Raw genomic sequence first — 20,175 nt, 5'->3', positions numbered from 1 at the left:
CCTTTCTCCCTCAGCCCCTCTTTCCTTTTTTGATGTAAGCAGCGCTGTCAGAGGCATTTGAAGTCTCTGCTTCTTTTTTTTTCCTTCCTTCCTCCTCTCTTTATTTTTCTCTGCCTCCATCCTCAGCAGCTCCAGATTGGGACGCCTTAGGTACAGCTCTGGCTGTGGCTTCTTTATCAGCAGGGATAGTTGCGCTGCATCACAAGATTAAACCACAGCCTGCCGTCTCTCTCTAAACTCTTTCCCCCCTACCCTCTGAACGCTCCCTTGGGCAGCGTTAGTGCTGTTTGGACTTGAACTCAGAATTTTATAGAAATGCATCTCGACCGTGAGCAGATGCCGTTTCTTTGACTTACATTCGTTTTATCTGTCGTTTTATATCACTTATGTATCTGTAAAGTGTTGTAGCTGGGGAACTGCAAGCTGTTTGCCCACCAGCAGCCACTCTGCAGCCTTAATGCAACCACCCTACCAGAGGATATACAGTACAGATGATGACATCCCAAAGTAACAGTCCCAAACGTCTAGGTTTGGAATGACTCATTTTCACCTTTTGCACCCTCATGGCTGAGCGTCAGAATCTAGTTAACTTTCCCGAGGCGTCTGGGGAGAGAGGGGGAGGATGTCAGTTTGACAAATGATTCAGTCCCAGTGATCACCTGTTCAGAGCTCTTAGTAGCTGCAGCTCCGGCTGGTGGTTACTACCTGACAGGTCAGACCCACCTTCCCTTTCGCATCCTGGACGGCGGCTTGATGAAGTGTTCTCTCAGGGTTTAGTCCAAGCCTCGCTCCAGGGTCGAATTCATTCATCTTTACAACCACCCGACCAGCCAGCATTTCAGTATTTATACGACCTGTCTGAAAAATACAACTTCACTTAAAGAGGATTTATTCTAGATTTTTACCTGATTGTGATGGTTAAATGAATGACTTGTAACTTGTTACAGGGAGAATGGAGGCTCTCTGCCTTCCATGTAAAACCAACACGTTCTGTAACCCCATAATCTCTTGTTAATAACAGATAAGACTACACAAATAAATGTCATAACGTGTATATGATACAGTAAATAATGTTATCCACCTCTCCATAGATTGCTTTCTCACCGGCTTTGTTAAAAACAAATGCACATGGCCGGGAGGAGGGTTAGCAAAACAGTGGAAATGCGACCGGACTTGCATAGTTCCCCTTCAAGGTGTTATCTTAGCAACCTTTTCTTCAAATTCTGATGGCCCTCACAGTTACATCTTCAACTTTACTGGCCAATAAGAAGGAGAGAAATGAGCACATCAACATGAGGTGTCTCATAAGGTCCTATTATCTCAACACTCACACTGCGGCAGACTTATAATAAATCATAATAAAAGATAATGGGGAATGTGACTTTTTTCAACAAGCACAGCTGTTTGTAGAAGTCTTATCATTTTATTTTTGCGTCTTCTTTCTCCCATGTCCCCAATATATGATTAGTGGCTTTTTATACACTTGACTGAGCTCTTAACTTTCCCAGGGTAACTACCCGGACTGCAGCAGGGAGGAAGTATTGGACTTTACTGAGAGGGGAAAATTTGTCAAAGCTATAAACTCTAAGGCCATGAGATTGTAGAGATTACTGTGGAGCTCAGATGCAGCCTTAGTGATTATATAATTGCTCAGCAATATCGAGTAACAAAAAGTGCCTGCAGGATTTGGAACACAAAAGGCATTCGATGGAAAACTGTTGAAGCCAGAAGAATGAGTTTCTGTACTCTCAGCCGGTGGGATCCATCTATCGGTTTAGATGCAGAGCCACGACAGAGCAGGAGATTGGGCCGAAGCAGTTTGTCCTCTCCTCTAAGCCCTGCTAGTTTTCTAGATATAAAGTACAAATATCAAGTCTGTGAACTGATGCTCCAGTGATCATGTATCAAATCCAACAATGAAGTTAAAACATGAACCAGGAGCAGGGGAGGAGACCGTAACCTGTTGAGGAAAATGATTCTAGTTTGACTCAGTGATGAGCTGTTAAAGAAGCTATATGTAAGAAATGTACTGTATGGCAAATAATCATCACCCAATATGTCAGCAGAGACTAAGGAATCATCTTAATTTGTTTTGGCCACCGTTTCACATACAGCTCCTTTAAGATTTGTGGAACTTAACAATATAAAAATCTCCAATAAGACCAATAGAATCCAACAAAAAAAAATCTAATTCAAAATTAAAGGTGTTTAATTCCTCCCGGCCAGTAAATGTCAGACTCGCACTCGCCCGCTCTCGCTCCAACCTTCAATTGTACTGGTTTCCAGGTACGCCTACGTATAGGGAGCTAGTAGCTAAAGCTAAGCTAACGCTAACCATATTTAACAAGCAGCAGCTCTGTGTTGACAGCAGACTGGAAACACATCTGAATCATTTCACACTAACTCACCTGCAGACAAACCCGACAAACCCACAGCATCACGCCTGCACCAGAAACGTTACAGTACCGACTGACCGTTAGTTAGCATTAGCATTAGCATTAGCACGATGCCATTTCTCCACAGAGCTACGACCTGGCCCCTGAGCTCCGCCTCACGTGACATCAACGTACTAATGCTGTTGACGCAGAGAGCATTTCATGTCGACGTTGTCAACATAACCAGATGTAAATATTTATATATTTTGGACCCGTCAACATTTCTAAAACAATTATATACCGGTACTATTTTAAAAAATGTCAGTAAAATTGATACTTTTATTCTGCACCCCTCTAGACTTTCTGTTGATGTATTATTTTTGAAAAATGTATTGTTTTGATGAAAAAGTTGAAGCTACTGTATAACCTTTAAATTAAAACCTGTATTTCGGTTGTTGAAACAGTTACGGTGTAAACAAAGCAGTGGACTGCAGGAAGCTCCCTCTGTATCAGTGTATGTGAAAGCAGCAAACAGCTAATAAGAATGGATTAGATGTGAAAGCTGACAGGAGGAGCATGCTGGGACAGAGAGTTTCTTTGTGTGGTTGGATTAATGTACGACGAGGATGTAGATTGGATGTAATGATGCGAGGCAGAAAGCAATGGAGGAGCTCAAACCCACCACCCCACCCCCCACCTCCCACTGTCTCAACTGTTAATATTTGGAAATGGGATGGGAGAGGGAGAGTGTACATACACACAGCCAACCGTAGTGTCTCCATGTCACCAACCAGCCCAATGGTGACCAACCAAATACATGATCATTAATCTTTCATCACTGAAATGTAAACATGTTATAATAGGATCAGTGCTGTACTGCTGTAGCACAAGCATTACCTCTCCCCTCCACACACACACACACACACACACACACAGCCTGCAGGGTTCCACTGTAACTGTCATGCCACTGAATCCTCCCACCGATATCATCCGACATCTGACCTTTAATGAACACACACCCGCTGTTGCAGGAGGTTAGGGAGGCTGTCTGACAGCGGTGTGGTCTAATGAGAGGGGGCCGGTGTCAGACATACACATTATCCATACAAACGCCATACACACCTCATTAGCATCATGCTAATAAGCCTCTCTGCACAGGAAAGCATGGAGAAGTGGGATGGCATGTTTACAGACGCATCAAAGAATGTTTCTGCCACTTAGGAATGTGTGCTTCGGTTTTTGTTTTGTTTTTCATCCTAATCTATTTTGCTTTCATCATGAATCAACTTGTTCGCAGCGACGGGCAGGAATCAGTTCATTCTCATCTCACGTTTTACAACATCCCTCCAGTGGAAACGTTTAAAATTCATTTAAAGTTTCGTAAGACCTAAACTGAATTCTTGCCTGATCAGTCAGTTTGTGATTTTCATAATAACTTCATTTCTGACTGTGACATTGATTTCCCCAGAGTGAAATTTAGAAATGTAGCCTATGCTTATCTTTCATGTCACAGGCATGAGTCTGATTAGCCTACAGCATATCAGGCTAAACACCAGGGGGAAAAAAACACAAGGGCTAACGCGGCTCTTTATTAGGGCTGTTTTCGACTAAGGATTTTTATAGTCGAATCTGATTCGTCAGATTTTGACGTAGTCGACTGATCGTCGAACCTTTTTTTTTTTTTTTTTTTTAGATAGCAGCAAATTTGCGACTTTTTCCCGTTTCAAACAAAAGAGCTAAAACACCCAAAACAATGGTAGGTGTTAAACAAATACCTTTATTTATTTCCCACACTTTGGATGATTTTTATAGGCACTTTAATTTTTAGTAGCCATTGTGAGCCAGGGTATGCGTTTATGTCACGTTGCCCTGGACAACGCTCCTTTTGCTCGGACTGCAAGTGGCAAATCAAACATCCCTCAACGTGATGAAGGATAGCGGTGGTCGTGGACACAGAGAAACCGGGTAAAACATGTAGTATCAAAACAAACTGAGGTCAGAAGGACTCGACAATCCGTACATTACGTTAATCAATCCTGTAACACACAGTGTGACCGCGGCACCGGCAGAGAGATAGACAGGCTGCAGAGGGACGAGATTACAGCTGTGACTCCCGACACTTCGTTCATTACAATTCGGAAGTAGGAAAAAAAACAAGTTCCTCTTCTGAAAAACTCTGACATGTCAAAACTTTAGGATGTGTTAGAGACTAATTCATCTGTCTAACCATCAGAACTATTGATACTTGAAACGGTAAACACAGCTGATCCATCGAAAAAAAATCACCGCTGGAGTTAATTTATTTTCCCGATCGATCGATCAAAAAGATTTCTTCAAATGCCCATCCCTAGTCTTCATAACCGTGACTCTCTACCCCCCTGTATGATCTCTGTTCATGTCTCCTCCGTCTCTGTATCCCAGGTTTTCCAGCTGTTCTGAATCCCTCATCACAACAGAACGGTTTAGTTCATGAACAGTGGAGAGTTTTTACATCTCATGGATACAGTGTACTGTATATGGAGAACAAGCCCTTGTTAATTGAATTGTGGAATTCTCAGGGGTGGAGGTAGTGTGCTGAACATGCAGCACTGTTTAATCTGTGTAACATATTGCTTTCATATCCCAACGAAACAACCAGTCTTATTAATTTCTGTCACTTATTGTTAAACAACAGTTTCCTGTAGAAGCTCAGTTTTTGCTGCTAGCTGGAGAAGATCCTCTTGAGAATTAATTCACCAGTTAGAGCAGAGAAACACTCACTTCCTCTGTCGCTTTATGCATGGAACATTTACACTCTTTTACCTTTTTACCTTGTCCGTTTTTAAGATTCAGACAGTGTAAGTCTGGTAAAACATGTACCGTATCATGTGTTTCATGATCCTCCTAGATTGTTCCAAGTAAACCTTGATTTCATGTTAACAATTTAAACTTTTTTTTTACCAAATCAAAAATAAACACAGAAAGCATTTGACTACATTACACATTAGGACAGTCAATATTCCCCCCAAATCAGATTAGAATTTCTAATGCTTCTTGTGTTAAATATTCAAATTATATTACAATTTTTTATTTTTTTTTATTTTTTTTATCTGGTTATATCCACCTATACCAGCTTATTACTACGTCCCGCATCCACTAAAGGGCATTCCAACCAAATCAGTTATGTAATATTTGCAACTCAATATAAAACTTCAAGAGAAATCGAAATATTATGGCGCGACGGATCACAGTTGATCAGTGATCCGTTCCGATCGCTCTCCACGGATCGGCACACGAGTGGTCCGTGGATCGATCAATAGAAAAAAAGGTGTGCATGTAGTGTGAGAGCTGCAGCTCTACGTCGAGCACAACAACAACAAACGTTCGAGCATCAGTTTCCACCTTGGAATGTTCTCATTTTTAAAATGATTCAAATCCTGTTGGAATAGCGAAGTTCCTTCTGACACATGGCAGCTTGGGATCTAGTTCCTGGAAAGTGTCCAGCTAGCCAGACGAGCTGTCACACTCATGTATACTCTACCCTATGAATCTTTTAGAAGAACATCTTGAGAGATAAGTGGTAGTTGAGAAGATTGATGCTTCTGTCATGCAAACTTAATGCAAACTGTGAAGCTACAGCTACAAACTGTTAACTCAGCTTACAGCTATAAAACCCTGCACAGCCCAAACACATTCATCTAAGAGCATGGATTTTGCACATGTTAAACACATTATAACATGCAGCATGTTAACAATAAGGTGGATTTTGATGGCGTTTAATTTCCAGTGGTATAATCTCTCCATTATAAAATCTGACTTTCACCTATTTTCTTTCTGGTCTCCCTCTGTGAAACAATGGAACAAATAAAAGCTAATCAAGCTCTGGCATCCGTTTTAAATAGGGCATCAATGTTTATGATGTAAATCCCTGTTTTAGGCAGCAGCAGAGCAGAGGACTCCCACAGATTAAAGGTTTACAGTTTCCATCCTAAATCTCCCTCTGTCGTTTTTTCTAGGGGCCACAAACGTAAACACGAGGAAGCCAAGGACGAGGACGAGGAGGAGGAGGAGGTGGAGAATAAACAGTCCGCTGACGAGTCCTCCAAAGACTCCAACGAGGAAGAGGAAGGCAGCAGCTCGGAGGCGGACGAGATGGCGGCCGCCCTGGAGGCCGAGCTCAATGACTTTATGTGACGAGGAGCCGTCACGGGAAAAAAGACACACAAAAAAAGTCCAGTCGTCCCCACGAGTGGTACCTGAAAAAATTATTTTTCTGCTTTGAAGTCAGTGTGTACTTTAGGATGTATGAGCCATGAATGTGTGCTGTAATAAAAATGAATGTCCTGTACAGAAATGACATGTTGCTGTGTAAATAAAGGCTTAGGTTTTTTTTTTTTTTTTGTAGTATTGATACATAGCCTTTTTGGCAGAAAACACTTTGATGTTAACATTTTATTGTAAGATAACAAACAGTAGGAGACGTGAAAATTTGATACTTTTTTTTTTTGTTTTACTGTTTTCTATTTCAATTTTTATATTCACAAGAAAAAAAAGAAAAAATGAAATTCTAAAGTGTATACATTTTTGCTGGTCGTACATGCCAAAGAGTTCGGAATAGGTTTGCCAAGGCGTGCAGCTAAAAGTTTTACTCTTGACTTCCACTTTTTACTTTTCTTTCGACCTCCTCCACAGTTTTCTAGGGTCATAACCAGCGGATCTAGACGTTTGAATGTGTCCCCACTTCCCCGAGTTGTTTCTTCCTCCTCGGTGTACATTTGAAGACTTAATCATAAGGTAACTATCTTTTTTTGTGATTACCACACCCTTTGGTGCATTGTCACTGGAAACTCAACCCTACTGGTGCATTTTCATTTTCATCCATTGTACAGTGTAGTTCAGTTCAGAGGGGCAGTCTGTGCTGACTGTGAATCTCATATTTTCTCATTTACCTTTTTTTTAAATGTAAAGACAGTTTCCCTAATACGGTTCAGACGTATTATTCAGGACTGTGTTTGCTCAGTTTTCCACTTGTGGTGCTCACAGCATTAGAAACTAGAGTAGCATCTTTCTCCTAAATGACTGTCAATGTCCATCTGGGTAATTGGCAATAAATGTTGTTAGCTGTTGTTATAGAAACCAATTAATCAGCAGAAAGGCTTCTGGAAATAGTTATTCTTTGATTTTTTTTTGATTTTTTTTTTAATGATGGCATCATTCACTGTGCTGGGGTGGCAGTGAAAACCTGAAATATCTCAAAACCACAAACAGTCTGAATGACCTGACGGCACCAGGTAAATGAGAAAATGAGTTCCTGGTGATTTTTAAATGAACTCATTAAATCTACACAACAAACAACAGTAGTATGAAGTATAAAAATGTCTAAAGTGACTTCAAATTCCAATATTTGTCTTCACGGTGACATTTTGAAGTGGTTTACCTCAGAAGATACGGTGTGACTGCACTTTACCGATACCACACAGCTCTGGGTGTTGGAGACCAAACAGCTTCCACAACGTCTTGCCGTTTTTAAAACGAGTCATCCTGCGAAGTTGCTCAGTGTGATCCTAACAGAGTGTACAGCGTGTTGTTCACCTTCACTGTCAAACACAGCAGACTCTGTCCTCGTCTCATTCAGTCAAACACCTTTAGCCTGTAGAAGTAGGCAGTAGTTCCTTCCTGTCCTAAGACACAAAGACAAGTGTGTGTTTGGTAAATGTTTTACCCCCCGACTTCGTTTCACTTCATAACAGACAAACATGTTTCTACAGTGACAGTCATCCCATTTTGTTTTTCTGTGTCTACAGTGGTTCTACCAATGAGTTTCAATCAAAACAAAAACTGACGTTTAACGTATTTGTAAATTTCATACTTGACCTTGAAGAGAAAAAAAAGATACTTTCATTGAATAAAGATGTTTCTAAGTAACGACAAAGAACGCTGGGCTTTTTCTTCTGCACCCTAACGAGGATGTCGTGCGTGAAATATTTTCATTTCCTGCGAACATGATCACGACATCATACCCCAGACCAAAAGTCCATTAGCTTTTGCTGCTGCCTCTCTTTCTTTGCTGGGTTTTAAACAGTAGAATCATAATGTGATGGCGCGATGAGTCTCACACCAAGACGTCCTGCTCTGTTAATGGCTTCTGTGTCATGGAAACCATACCAGAACCATTAGGACTCGCTCCAGCGTGCCGCTTGGGTTGATACGTGTGTAGGAAAATGTATTGTAATGTGGGGGAAAAAAAAAAAAAAACCTTGTTGTTACACCAAGACAAGCAGCCTCATTACAGGAGACAGCACGACTCATCAGTTTACAATTTTAGATGCAGGAGGGGGGAGAGAAAAAAGAAGGCAGACAGAATCTCTTTTGCAGGGTAAAATCAGGACAATTTCTTCTCAGCCGATTGTTTCATCAGAAATGAATAAAATAGAATTCTCTGTTTAAAATTACAATGTAACCTAAACCAAATAAAACCATTGTTGGGGGGGGGGCATTGCAATTCCAGGAGGATTTGTGCTGGTAAAGAAGATATTGTGATATTAGTCAGTCATTTGTCATTCAGGAGAAGAGGAAACAGTGGGATAAATCACAGTCATAAAGTCTATTGAAAGCGTGACTGGGGACGTTGTATTATGGGGTGTTTCCTTCCCGTAACAGCGGACGATCCGCCGCCTTTAAAAGCCAAAGCAAACAGCAATAAACAGGAGAGCTGTTTATCCTGTGACGAAGGCGATCGTCCTGCTTCACTGTGGATTTTTCTCACATTTGCAGCAATGATGATCACTCTGTTTGATTCTACATTTGAGTGTAAATAAAAGTCCTTTTGGTAGCTGGTTGATTGATGATGATTCACAGCCGTGAGTGCAGTGTAGAGTCTGAGAAGTGAAACCAGTAAAAACAAAAAAAACAGAAGATTTGGTTTAAGAAATGATCTCAAACCACTGAGACGTTTGTTTTAGCAAATCTCACAAACAAAATGCAAAATGATGCTCCTCCATGTAGCGAGGCAGGTGAACACAGGCAGGGGTGGAAAGTAACGAGTTACATTTACTCAAGTTACTGTAACTAAGTAGCTTTTTTGTGTACTTGTACTTTTTTGAGTAATTTTTAAAATCAGTACTTTTACTTTTACTTGAGTACATATTGTTGGAAGAAATTTACTTAGTTACATTTTCAATAGCTTCCGTTACAAAGTAAAAAATATATAACTTGCACTGCGTCTGTGTGGGTTGTCATGTAGCTACGCCGCTGCCGCCTCTCTCTCTCTCTCTGTCCCTTCACAGATGCACACAGCAGCAGCAGGTAGGCTACACACACCTCTCCCCCCCACCGCTACGTGAGTTTGAGCATAACAGGGCTCGTCGCTACAATGTTGTCGTCTTAATATTAGCCATTAGCCGCAGCTAGCGGTTAAAAGCTGACGTTAATGATTAAAGACAACGTTATCAGGCATGGTACGGTGACCAAACGTCCTCTTTTGCCCGGACATGTCCACTTCTCACGTCCTGTCCGGGGCGTCCGGGCTTTTTTTTTTTTAATGAACTCATGAACATGTCCGGCCGGCTGTGTTCGGTAACGGGACCGCTGACCCTGCCAGATTAAATGACTAGACACACCGGGGCTGAAGGCCGGACCGGCGCGACCCGACTTCATTCTCGGTCCTAGTCCTGCCGGCCCGTTGAGTTAAATGTAGGAGCCCAGTCAGATCCATGGCCATGCTCAGAGGAACAGACAAACAGCCCACTGCGTCAGAGCAATTACAATAAAGAGGAGAGAGAGAGAGAGAGAGAGAGAGAGAGAGAGAGACAGAGAGCCTACAGTAAAATACCCCCCCTCCTACAGTAAAAAAAAGAAAGCAGGTGTGTGTGAGTGAAAGAGGGAGAGAGAGATTTTTCTTTTCTTTTTTATCCCTATGATATTGAAAATGGTATTGAGTATCAAATATTTTCCTTAATATAGATATTGAGTTGAAAATTTTAGTATCATGATCATGATCGTGACAACCTTAGTGCCAGAAACTGTAACTGTCCATCTGATTGGCTCTGGACAACTGCAGTGTCAGAAGGTCAGAATCAAGTTGGAGCCACAGGAGCTAAAAGATGATGGAGACCAGTGTATCGATGGAGAAGGGACAAATTTGGAACACCGAGCCATTATAGCCCCCCCCCCCCAAAAAAAAGTAACTAAGTAACTTTTACTCTGAGTAAATTTTAAATGAACTACTTTTTACTTTTACTTGAGTAGATTTTTACACCAGTACTTTTACTTTTACTTGAGTAAAATTTCATCAAGGTAACTGTACTTTTACTTGAGTAGATTTTTTTGGTACTCTTTCCACCCCTGAACACAGGTTTATGACCAAACAAACATTTTTATGGGCAAGAAAACAGACTTTATTCAGCCACTATTAGTGTCATTGTGTTTAGTTTGTTATTAGTTTGTATGTATGAATCCACCATATCTAAAGGGATAGTTCAACATTTTGGCAAATTGGCCCATTGCCATAATCTCCTATAATAGGTCCATTACCTTTAATTATCGGTGCAAGCTATTTTTAGAACGGCAGATCAGAGCCGTGAGCTGCTCAGAGCTACGCTATGGAGGCTCATGGGATTTCTTTCTTCATCAAACTCATAAAATACACAATCCAACAACTCCAAAATGCTCTCGTGGACAAGTTGTGACCAGCACATTCACCACGCTATGAGATAATAACGGAACGTTACTAGATGGAGTTGTTTTGCGAGGCAGAGAGACTGCTTGCCGAAAAACTGCCCCAATGGGAACGCGCATCAGCAGTTTTGCATGATTTTACCTCGAAACTATCCCTTTAATCTACCTGGATCTGTTTCTTTATCTGTGTTATCAACTAATTCAAGGGGGGTTGGCGGTTCAATTCCCAGTTACTCCAGTCCTTGAGCAAGTTACTCCACCTGATGTATCGTGAGTGTGTGAATGTCTTCGATAGAAAGGCACTATACACTATGTGTAGAGAAAAACACTGCATGAATGGGTAGATTTGGGCTCCAATGGTTGCTAAGACCAGAGCAGCAGCACTAAAGTATACTGTAAATCATCTAAAAATTGAATAAGAAAAAAAAAAAAGCTCATTAGAATTGTTTTTTATATGGTAAAAAATGGACAGGTGCATTAATAACAAAGTGAAATTAAATCCCTGTGGAACATAGTAAAATCAGAGTATTATTATAATTTGTTTAACCTCCAAGTTTGCTGATCCTGGAACTTCAGCTGTGATGTGCTGAGTGTGATGCAAACTTTCACTCTTTTAAACGCTGGTGTGAGCAGACTTTCTCATCTGGAGCGAGGTGATCACAGAAGGCCAGTAAGTGGACTTTGAGTCAGGTTTCATTTGTCAGACTCGCTTCTTTTTGGATGAACCCACACACCTGAAGATTGGAAGTCTAGATGGAGCTGCTGATTTTGTGCTGTTTCATCACTCTTATCTCCTGACACCCTGTCCTCAAGGTTGAACAACATGAAATATACTTTCTACACAGGTGAGTGACAGCTGCTCCCATCGGCCCCGTCCCGAGGATCCACCTTCATCTCTCCGATCTTACTTCTGCTGAGCCGGATTTTCTTCTTTTGTCTTTCTCCCAAAGGTGTTGCTGCGTCTCGGATGTGATTGATGAGCCATAAAGACAATGATTTGCTCCGGTCTGATTGGCACTTGAGGTCAGAGCTCTGTTCCACCTGTATTGTCTCTGTGAGGGCTTCTTCTGAGGGCTGAGTCTGTAGAGATGAGCTGCACAAGAGCACTGTACTGATGAATGTTTCCTCTGTTAGTCACTAGAAAGAGAACCAAACCCTGAGGCTCTGTTGGCTGGTTCCTTGACCTTCTGCTGGTTCCCACCTTAACAGAGGTGTCATTGATCTGTGCTGACTGTACTGCAGTGTAGCTGTACCTGCTGTGAAGATACAGGAAGACCCAAACAAAACAAAAATCTCAGGTGAGTGAAATCTAAGTAGTAGGATGGTGTGTAGTGCTATACAGAGGCGGGGCTTCAATGGTGGCACGGGGGGGCACCCGGCCCCTTGCAGTCTTATTGGCCATCCTGTGTAATCTGAAACATTGTGTGACATTGTGTTAAAATTCATGAAGGCTTTTATTTTGGAAAAAAGGGAAAGGATATGGCTCTGCTAATGAACACATATAACTTCCCCAGTCACAGACTTTTTTGCAACATGATGCTCCGAGTTAATGTAAGAACGTACCACTACAGATTCTTTAAGACTGTCACAACAATGTTTTATAGTAATCTTGAGTTTGTGTAGTACAACTATAGTTGGTGTTGTGAAGCTCTTGCATACTAAAAACACTGTGGCAGTGGTGAAACACAATAATATCTTGTTACCACATAAAAACTTTTGTAAGCTCAGTCTGAGTCTGTCACAAATTTTAAAGAGACCCTGAGGAGTTTGCTTTTGGTTATAAAAGAGTTTCATATTAATGTGGATGAATCTACATGAACCACACTTGTTAATGTGTCCATTTATGATAAATATATATTGTTTTGTCTTTACAGTTATTTTGATATTATCATTTAATGGTTGACTCGCCCAGCATTTCCTAGTTTCAGTTTCCCGGACGCTTCCCGGCAGCCGTGGGATCGCTAGTTGGCATCGTTTATGGTCGGAACTACGACGGTATCTGATCGTCTTCCAACCTCCGACTTTCACTCTTGATTATATCATTATGAGCACTGATACAGGACATGATCTTCAGTCTCCTTGGATCATAAAGTATCAAAAAACGTTTCTCTTCTAGAAGAAGATTGAATCTCTTTGTGTTATTAACGGCAAATGCACCTGATTGTGTTTCATAAGACATATTTATTTATTTATAATATATTTATGGCTTGCAATTTAGTTTCTATCAAATATCAACTGACTATTGTGTGTTTTCTATGCTTAGTTAGCACTCAGCATTCCAATTTGACACATTATAAAAAATAAAAAAGTGCAAATGCAACATATTGCATATGTCTAGCCCATACAAATATGTACAGGTTGGCTTTTATGGCTCCTGTTCAATGAGACAATGCAGAAATGCACTGTAATTGTGACGTGTAATGACACCCCCTTCTCCTGAGCAGAGGAGAAACATGTGTTTGTTTTATTTACCTCATGATGACAGATATACTTCCATACACAGGCAGTTAATGTTTCCACATTTAAAAGAGTTATCTGTCGTCAAACACCGGAGCATCCGTGTGTTTCATTGTTGAGTTTCCACATCTTGAGTCATGAGTCTCATCTCCAAAGGTGAGGCGAGGTGAAGAATAATAACTGGGTTCACATCAAAGGGTCTCTGAACCTTTCGCACCTTTGATTAGCAGAGAGCAGACATGAGGCAGCTGTCGGAGTACAGTATGTAGGGCAGCGGAGGGAGGTGGAAGTGGCTGTAAATCGGGCGAGAGCCTCCATTAATAAGTGAATGAAAGGGACTGATTACTCTGCTTATAGCAAACCATTACAGGCGCCTGCATCCACAGTTATCGCTTCAATCTGTGAAGCAAACGCAGCGCAACATCAAAATAAATGAGGTCAAATCTGTCAGAAACTTGGGATCCCAGCATCGTTCATCTTATTTCTAATGACAAACACTGCACTGAATCCTGTCTGAGGCTATTGCTACTTGTAGGAAACAGACTGTGTGAGCTTTATCAGCAGCAGTAACTGAGCAGTGGCAGCTTGAATACCTCGCTACAGCATTATTATTATTACTCTACATACCCTACAATACATATGTATCCACCCTTCAAAAGTGCAATGAAATGATTTTACTGGAAAGTCCTTACACAAGGTCCAGCAGCACGATAATCAATCATCCCCAAGGTAAGTTAGCCAGATAGAGAACAGCATGAGCTCAAAGCTGCATAATGAAACATGATAAATCAAGTCAAACATGGGATTTGAAAGCTTGAGGGCATGTTCGGAACAAGTGTTATCTTCTTTTCCGAAGCGACTCCGAGTCAGGACGGAGACGGGCTGGCAGAACGAAGCCCACTTTTTAAAACAGGTCAGGGAAGTTATCAAGAAAGTCACATTTTAATAGTTTCCAGAAATAAATGAGGGACGCTTATTTTTAATAAAATGTGTAAATCTTAGGAAATGTAGAGCTGATAACTGGGCCGGGTCAACATCAAGTGCCATCTTCCATTACGATGCTAATTACATCCCACTGTCCTGTTGTTCTCTATTGATGGTGATTTCAAATTAATACTTTTTTTTTTTTTTTTTTAATCTTGTGACTTACAGTCTGACATTTTGACACCATTCTCAGGTCTGTGTGCTAAATATGAAGGGTGGATGATTAGCTTTTCATAACTAGGGATACGCAGAGAGAACAGCCGGCCTTTGAAATCCTAGCTTCAGCTTTAAATCTTGGTATTTGACCAATATTTGCAAGAGAATAAACATATTTTCCAAAATGTCAATCTATCCTTTTTCTTCCAGTGCTCGTCATAAGAAGGTCAGGACTGAACAAAACACCATAATGACTGGACGTCTCTCCATATGTCCATATCATGTCCCTTTCCCAGAATGATCTGGTTTTACCAGCCAAGCTCTTCTTCTGCTCCTGAATCATTAGTGACTGAGAATATTAATCACAATCCCACACCTCGGCTAATTTCCGTTCCTCCAGAAATACAGCGCTCACTAACACCCGGGGTATTTTTGTCCATTGCCATGCACTGCGGTTGATGTCTTCGGCTTCTCCTTTTGAAAACATCAGAGGCTTTTTCTAGATTATACATTGTACTGGCAGATTCTTTATGGCTGCGCGCTATTATGCTCTGTTTATGTAACAGGGATTTTCAAAGCACCTCCTGAGTCTTGCACAGAAACAAAGCTCAGCCGAGCTTCTCATAGGGCAAAAATATTCATCTTGGCCTCTCTGTTTTCTCCAGTTATGAGTCTGAAAAGTGTTTTTTTTCCTCTTAAAACAGGACAAAAGCGACATCAGTGAATGGTTTCTTTCAGCTGTTTACAATCCAAATAAACAGTGATTTTCCTTCTGTATGTTTATTTAGCCGAAGGTGATGTCATTGAGTATACATACTGTAGTATTTGTAAAACAGATGAAACTGATGCGTTGAAGCGCTCCTGTGTTTGTGTTAAACTTTATGTGTCAAGATTGTTAAAAAAAAGAAAAAGAGAGACAAGATTTCATGCAACAGATGGTGCTGAACATGATGTTTAATCACCAAATAGACAGATTTGATGGAGCAGGACGTGGGAGGGAAGAAGATGAGAAACAATGCCAACAGCTAGTACATGAACCACTCAAAGAAAGACTTCTGTTGAGAAAAAGCACCAGACCTGTTTTCAGAGGAATCATTCTTCGCCACCAATCTCAAGATAAAAATAAAACGCTGGTCTCCGGTTGGTGTATTTCCTCCTGAGAAGCCTACGACAGATTCATTAATGGGGCAGTGTGTTATTTGTGGCGGTGATGGGTGACTGTGTCCACCACTGGATGGCTGCCTCTCTTGACGGCTTCATGATGTGCCCCTCTCTGTCTGTGGGAAAGGAGGCACAGCCTGGGAACACTGACTCATGACCTTCTGATCTGGGATCAGCATCGGGGATATTAGCAATATCACGGCTCATACATATTCCAATCATACCCCTGTATGATATTTCTTCTTTTCCCTTCCCTCAAAGTTAAAAAGACTGAGTTTACAGTATGATCTGGCTAACAACCAGACTGACAGTAAAGGGAATGGAGAATGTTTGTTTTTAATATTATTTTCATTAGATCTTTGTAGCTGTTGTATCAGGAGAGTTCATTTTTACAGTTCAGGAGTTAACCACCCTCCCCTCAATGATATCAACATCATTATGATTTGATTAGAAGGCAGATATTTAATGAGATAATCATATTAGTGGTAATATATGTTGCTAATTATAATTTTCTCAGCAGCTTGCTGCCAACCTCGATAACAAGGGGAATTATATCATCCGCAGCCTTAATGAGCGGCACAGAGGTTTATATTTCATTCATGTAATCGTCACCAAAAGCAGCAGCGGGTGCACCCGCCAGGGTAATTCACTCTCACAGTTCTCCGATATAAAACAAAACTTTGTGACTTAGTAAAAAAAAAAATTATATATCTGTGGCCCTTTGATTTACAGTGCTCATAAAAACCAATGGCCCCAGGCTCCTGTGGAAGTCGTGGTGTGCCCTCTCATGTCTGAGCCGTGGAGAGAAAAGCGTGTGGGCCAGGGTTAATTAATCAGGAAGCAGCTTTACCAGGTTATTATTACTCCAGCAATTTAAGTCGTGCTCTCTGCTCAGCTCTGATTGCTTTAATGTCTGCGGGGGTTATTGGTTTTCTGTAAAAGAACACTTTATGAGTGAAATACAACACCAAGGCAAACTGTCTGGTTTGCTACAGCGTCATTACATAGCTTTATATCAATTACCCTGATAAAAAACAAATACATTACAGGTATTTTGTTATTGAGTTCAAGCTTTTTAAGATTCAACAAGTGAAGTAGCAGCATGGAGGACATCCATCATTTCTGCTTTTTGTGCAAATTAGAATAACTTCATATTTTCTCTTCTTAAAAGTGAGCGAACCTCAAGATAGATAGATAGATAGATAGATAGATAGATAGATAGATAGATAGATAGATAGATAGATAGATAGATAGATAGATTCTGCTGTACCAGGCAAACTTCGATCCATCATCTAAGATGGCATAGGTATCAAAGGTTTTGTCCTTGTTAGAGAGTCTCACTTTTACAAGTTTGGGCCTTTCTCAAACGAAATCTGGTGTTTGTCTCGCGCGCTCTCTTTTTTTCACACTCACACCTTGCTTGCCCTCGTATCGATCTGCCTAGACTGGACAAAAACAGACGCTCTGACACCATGAAAATGAAACACTATAATTCCTGTGACAACTGGCCAAGGTGTCCCGATCAGCCCCACGTGTCAATCACAGGCTACAGAGGTTCAGGGAAAACGTGTGAGCATGTGAATTAATATTATCATTGATGACGTATGACACGCATTGCCAGGAAAGGTCCGATCTGTCTGTTTAGACTGCAGACGTATTGGCAGATATCCGATTTGTATCTGATTTATTTCCACATAATAACAGGGGCCTGAATCTGATCTGACGATATCCAATTCCATGCGTATTTGTCCCGTTTACACGTTCATGTTACCAATCCGATCTGAGCCACTTCACAAAAATATTTTTGGGCTTTTTATACACAGTAGAGATAGACAGGAAAGGGAGAGGCAGAGAGAGGGGGAATGACATGCAGGAAAGGTCTGCCCGACACGGGATTCGAACCGGGGCCGCCTGCGGTGAAGACTGTAGCCTCTACATGGGGCGGCTGCTTTACCCACTGTGCCAAGCACCGCCCCTTGACAAGCCACTTCAATGACAATCTGCCTATAGGGGAAAATAACAAAAAATATAAAATGCTATGAAAAGGCTATTGACCCTAAAAACAATTTAGTTTAGGTAAGGTTTTGCCCCCCAAGTGATACCGGTATCTGGTCTGGCCCAAGGACTAAAAGGTTAGATGCAACGTCAGCATGTTAAAGGGATAGTTCAACATTCTCTACAGAAGTTGTGACCTGCACATTTGCCATGTTCACTATGGAATAATTATGCAAATACTCAGAACTACTTGCGCTTTTGAAATCACTCCGCCCAGCAGCCATGTCTGGAATGTTGTTCCGGCTACGCATTTGCCTCGAAAAACAACTCCATCTCGTAATGCTGTTGTTTCATAGGTGAATGTGCAGGTCACAACTTGTCCACAAGAGTGTTTTGGAGTTGTTGCATTGTGTATTTGATGAGTTGTGTTCAATGAGCAGCTTTCATCTCTGCACCGCTGATCTCAAAACAACATGAACAGATAACTAAAGGTAAATGTATATCAAATCAGTCACCAAATCAGCCTTTTATCAACTTAAGATCAAATCCAGAATTAAGGGTTTTATGTCCCAAACTGATCAGGAGAAGCTGATTCACGCTTTTAACTCCAGTAGACTAGACTACTGTAACGGTCTTCTGACTGGTCTCCCCCAAAAAAGCATCAAACAGCTGCAGCTCATTCAGAACGCTGCAGCTCCAGTTTTAACCAGAACAAACAGATCAGATCACATCACCCCGGTTCTTAAGACCTTACATTGGCTCCCAGTCCTGGTTTACAAATCACTGAATGGTTTAGGTCCAGAATACATGAATGACATGTTAGTAGAGCTCTGAGATCTACTGACTCAGGTCAGATAGTGGAGCTCAGAGTTCAGACCAGACATGGTGAAGCAGCATTTAGCTGTTATGCTGCACACAACTGGAACAAACTACCAGCAGAACTGAAATCAGCCCCAACTGTCAGCACTTTTAAATCCAGGTCAAAAACATTTCTCTTTTCTCTTTTCAAAACTTTAAACTTTATCTATTTTCTTTTATTTGCTCTTGCTTTTAACTCTGTTTTTAGTGTTTGTTTGTTTTTATTCTGTTTTATGCTTGTTTTGTCTTTATGTAAAGCACATTGAGTTGCCTTGGTATGAAATGTGCTATATAAATAAAGATGCCTTGCCTTGCCTTGCCTATGAATCCACTCCTATGACTATGCTGTAGGGATTATGGCAATAGGCAAAATGCCAAAAAGTTGAACTATCCCTTTAATATGCTCTCTGTGACAGTGCACACATGCTGGTGTTCAACAGGAATTATATTTACCATTTCTACACACACTCTTAGTTTAGTGTGTGTCAGCATGCTAACTTTAGACTTTTGTAAATTAGCATTGAACACAAAGTGCTGAGGCTGATGGGAATGCTCTGAATGTTTTATGACCCAAACAACTTGCATAGTAGTTTTGTTTTGCAAATTGCAAAAAAAGGCGAGTGCACGGAGGTTTGAGTGGCGGTTATGCCCAGAAAAGCACTTTACAAACACAAGCCAATTTCAAAACCACTAATCAACCTCATGTTTGAGCTATAGTGGATCAGGGGAGTACAGAGTCAGTGGATTTCATTATCAGGGAACCATGACTGCAAATCGGTGCCAATTAGCAGCTGGGACATTTCACCAGATGAGCAAAACTTACAGCTGTGGGTGGGGCTGAATGAAAAGTCAAAGCATCACAAGAGTCATATCCATCAAGAGACCATGAAGATGTGTAAAACATCTGATGACAAACTGTTGAACATTTGATGAGATATTCCACCACTAATATCAACATTTGGAAGTTGGCAAAATAGAGATCCATCCTCTGCTGATGACTAAAAAGTCAATATGATTCTTTAAAGTCCGGGGTTAGCTGTTATCAACATCCGGGGTCTGTAGGTTGACCTACTGACCTCTGACCTGGATGATGTCATCTCCGAGCACTGCCCGGCTCATTCTGATAATAATCATTCTGCTTCGGCATTCGGGTTCATTTGTAGCTCAACTAGCCGGAGCTTTAGTGAGTCCAGGTTGAGGAGAGGAAGACTGTGGAAGCTGAACTTCATCCAGCTGCTCATTTTGTTCTGACAAGTCGGAAACACGCAGAAACGAACCGTAGCATTAGCGGTAGCAACAAGCTGCGCCGCACCGCGGAGATGACATCATCCAGGTCAGAGGTTATAGGTCAACCTACTGTACAGACCACGGATGTTAATAACAGGTAACCACAGACTCCGAGGGGAATAGCACTTTAACAAAATATTGGTGAAATGAACGAGTTTCGCGGCAGATAATGTGTTATTTAGAGGCTGCATTCTGCTGCCCTGTAGACTCGCATTATACGGATATATGCGGCTCTCGGCTGAGTCTA

General features: G+C 41.2%; 1 protein-coding gene across 2 annotated transcripts in view; it reads left to right on the top strand.

Annotated features, from left to right (window-relative positions):
* The window catches only part of ctdp1 (CTD (carboxy-terminal domain, RNA polymerase II, polypeptide A) phosphatase, subunit 1), a 95,153-nt gene extending 88,409 nt beyond the window's left edge, over positions 1-6,744 (top strand). For both annotated transcript variants that reach the window (XM_085792011.1, XM_085792010.1), the window contains exon 13: positions 6,371-6,744. In XM_085792011.1, the coding sequence (XP_085648137.1) occupies positions 6,371-6,548 (178 nt within the window). In that variant the 3' untranslated portion in view covers positions 6,549-6,744. The remainder of the gene's footprint in view (positions 1-6,370) is intronic.
* Positions 6,745-20,175: the final 13,431 nt, after the last annotated feature.

Source organism: Trachurus japonicus, chromosome 11 (assembly GCF_045865225.1).
Source record: "Trachurus japonicus isolate A0001 chromosome 11, Traja_1.0".
NCBI lineage: Eukaryota > Metazoa > Chordata > Actinopteri > Carangiformes > Carangidae > Trachurus > Trachurus japonicus.
The sequence above is the reverse complement of the archived record's forward strand: the minus strand, read 5'-3'. Positions and strand labels throughout refer to the sequence as shown.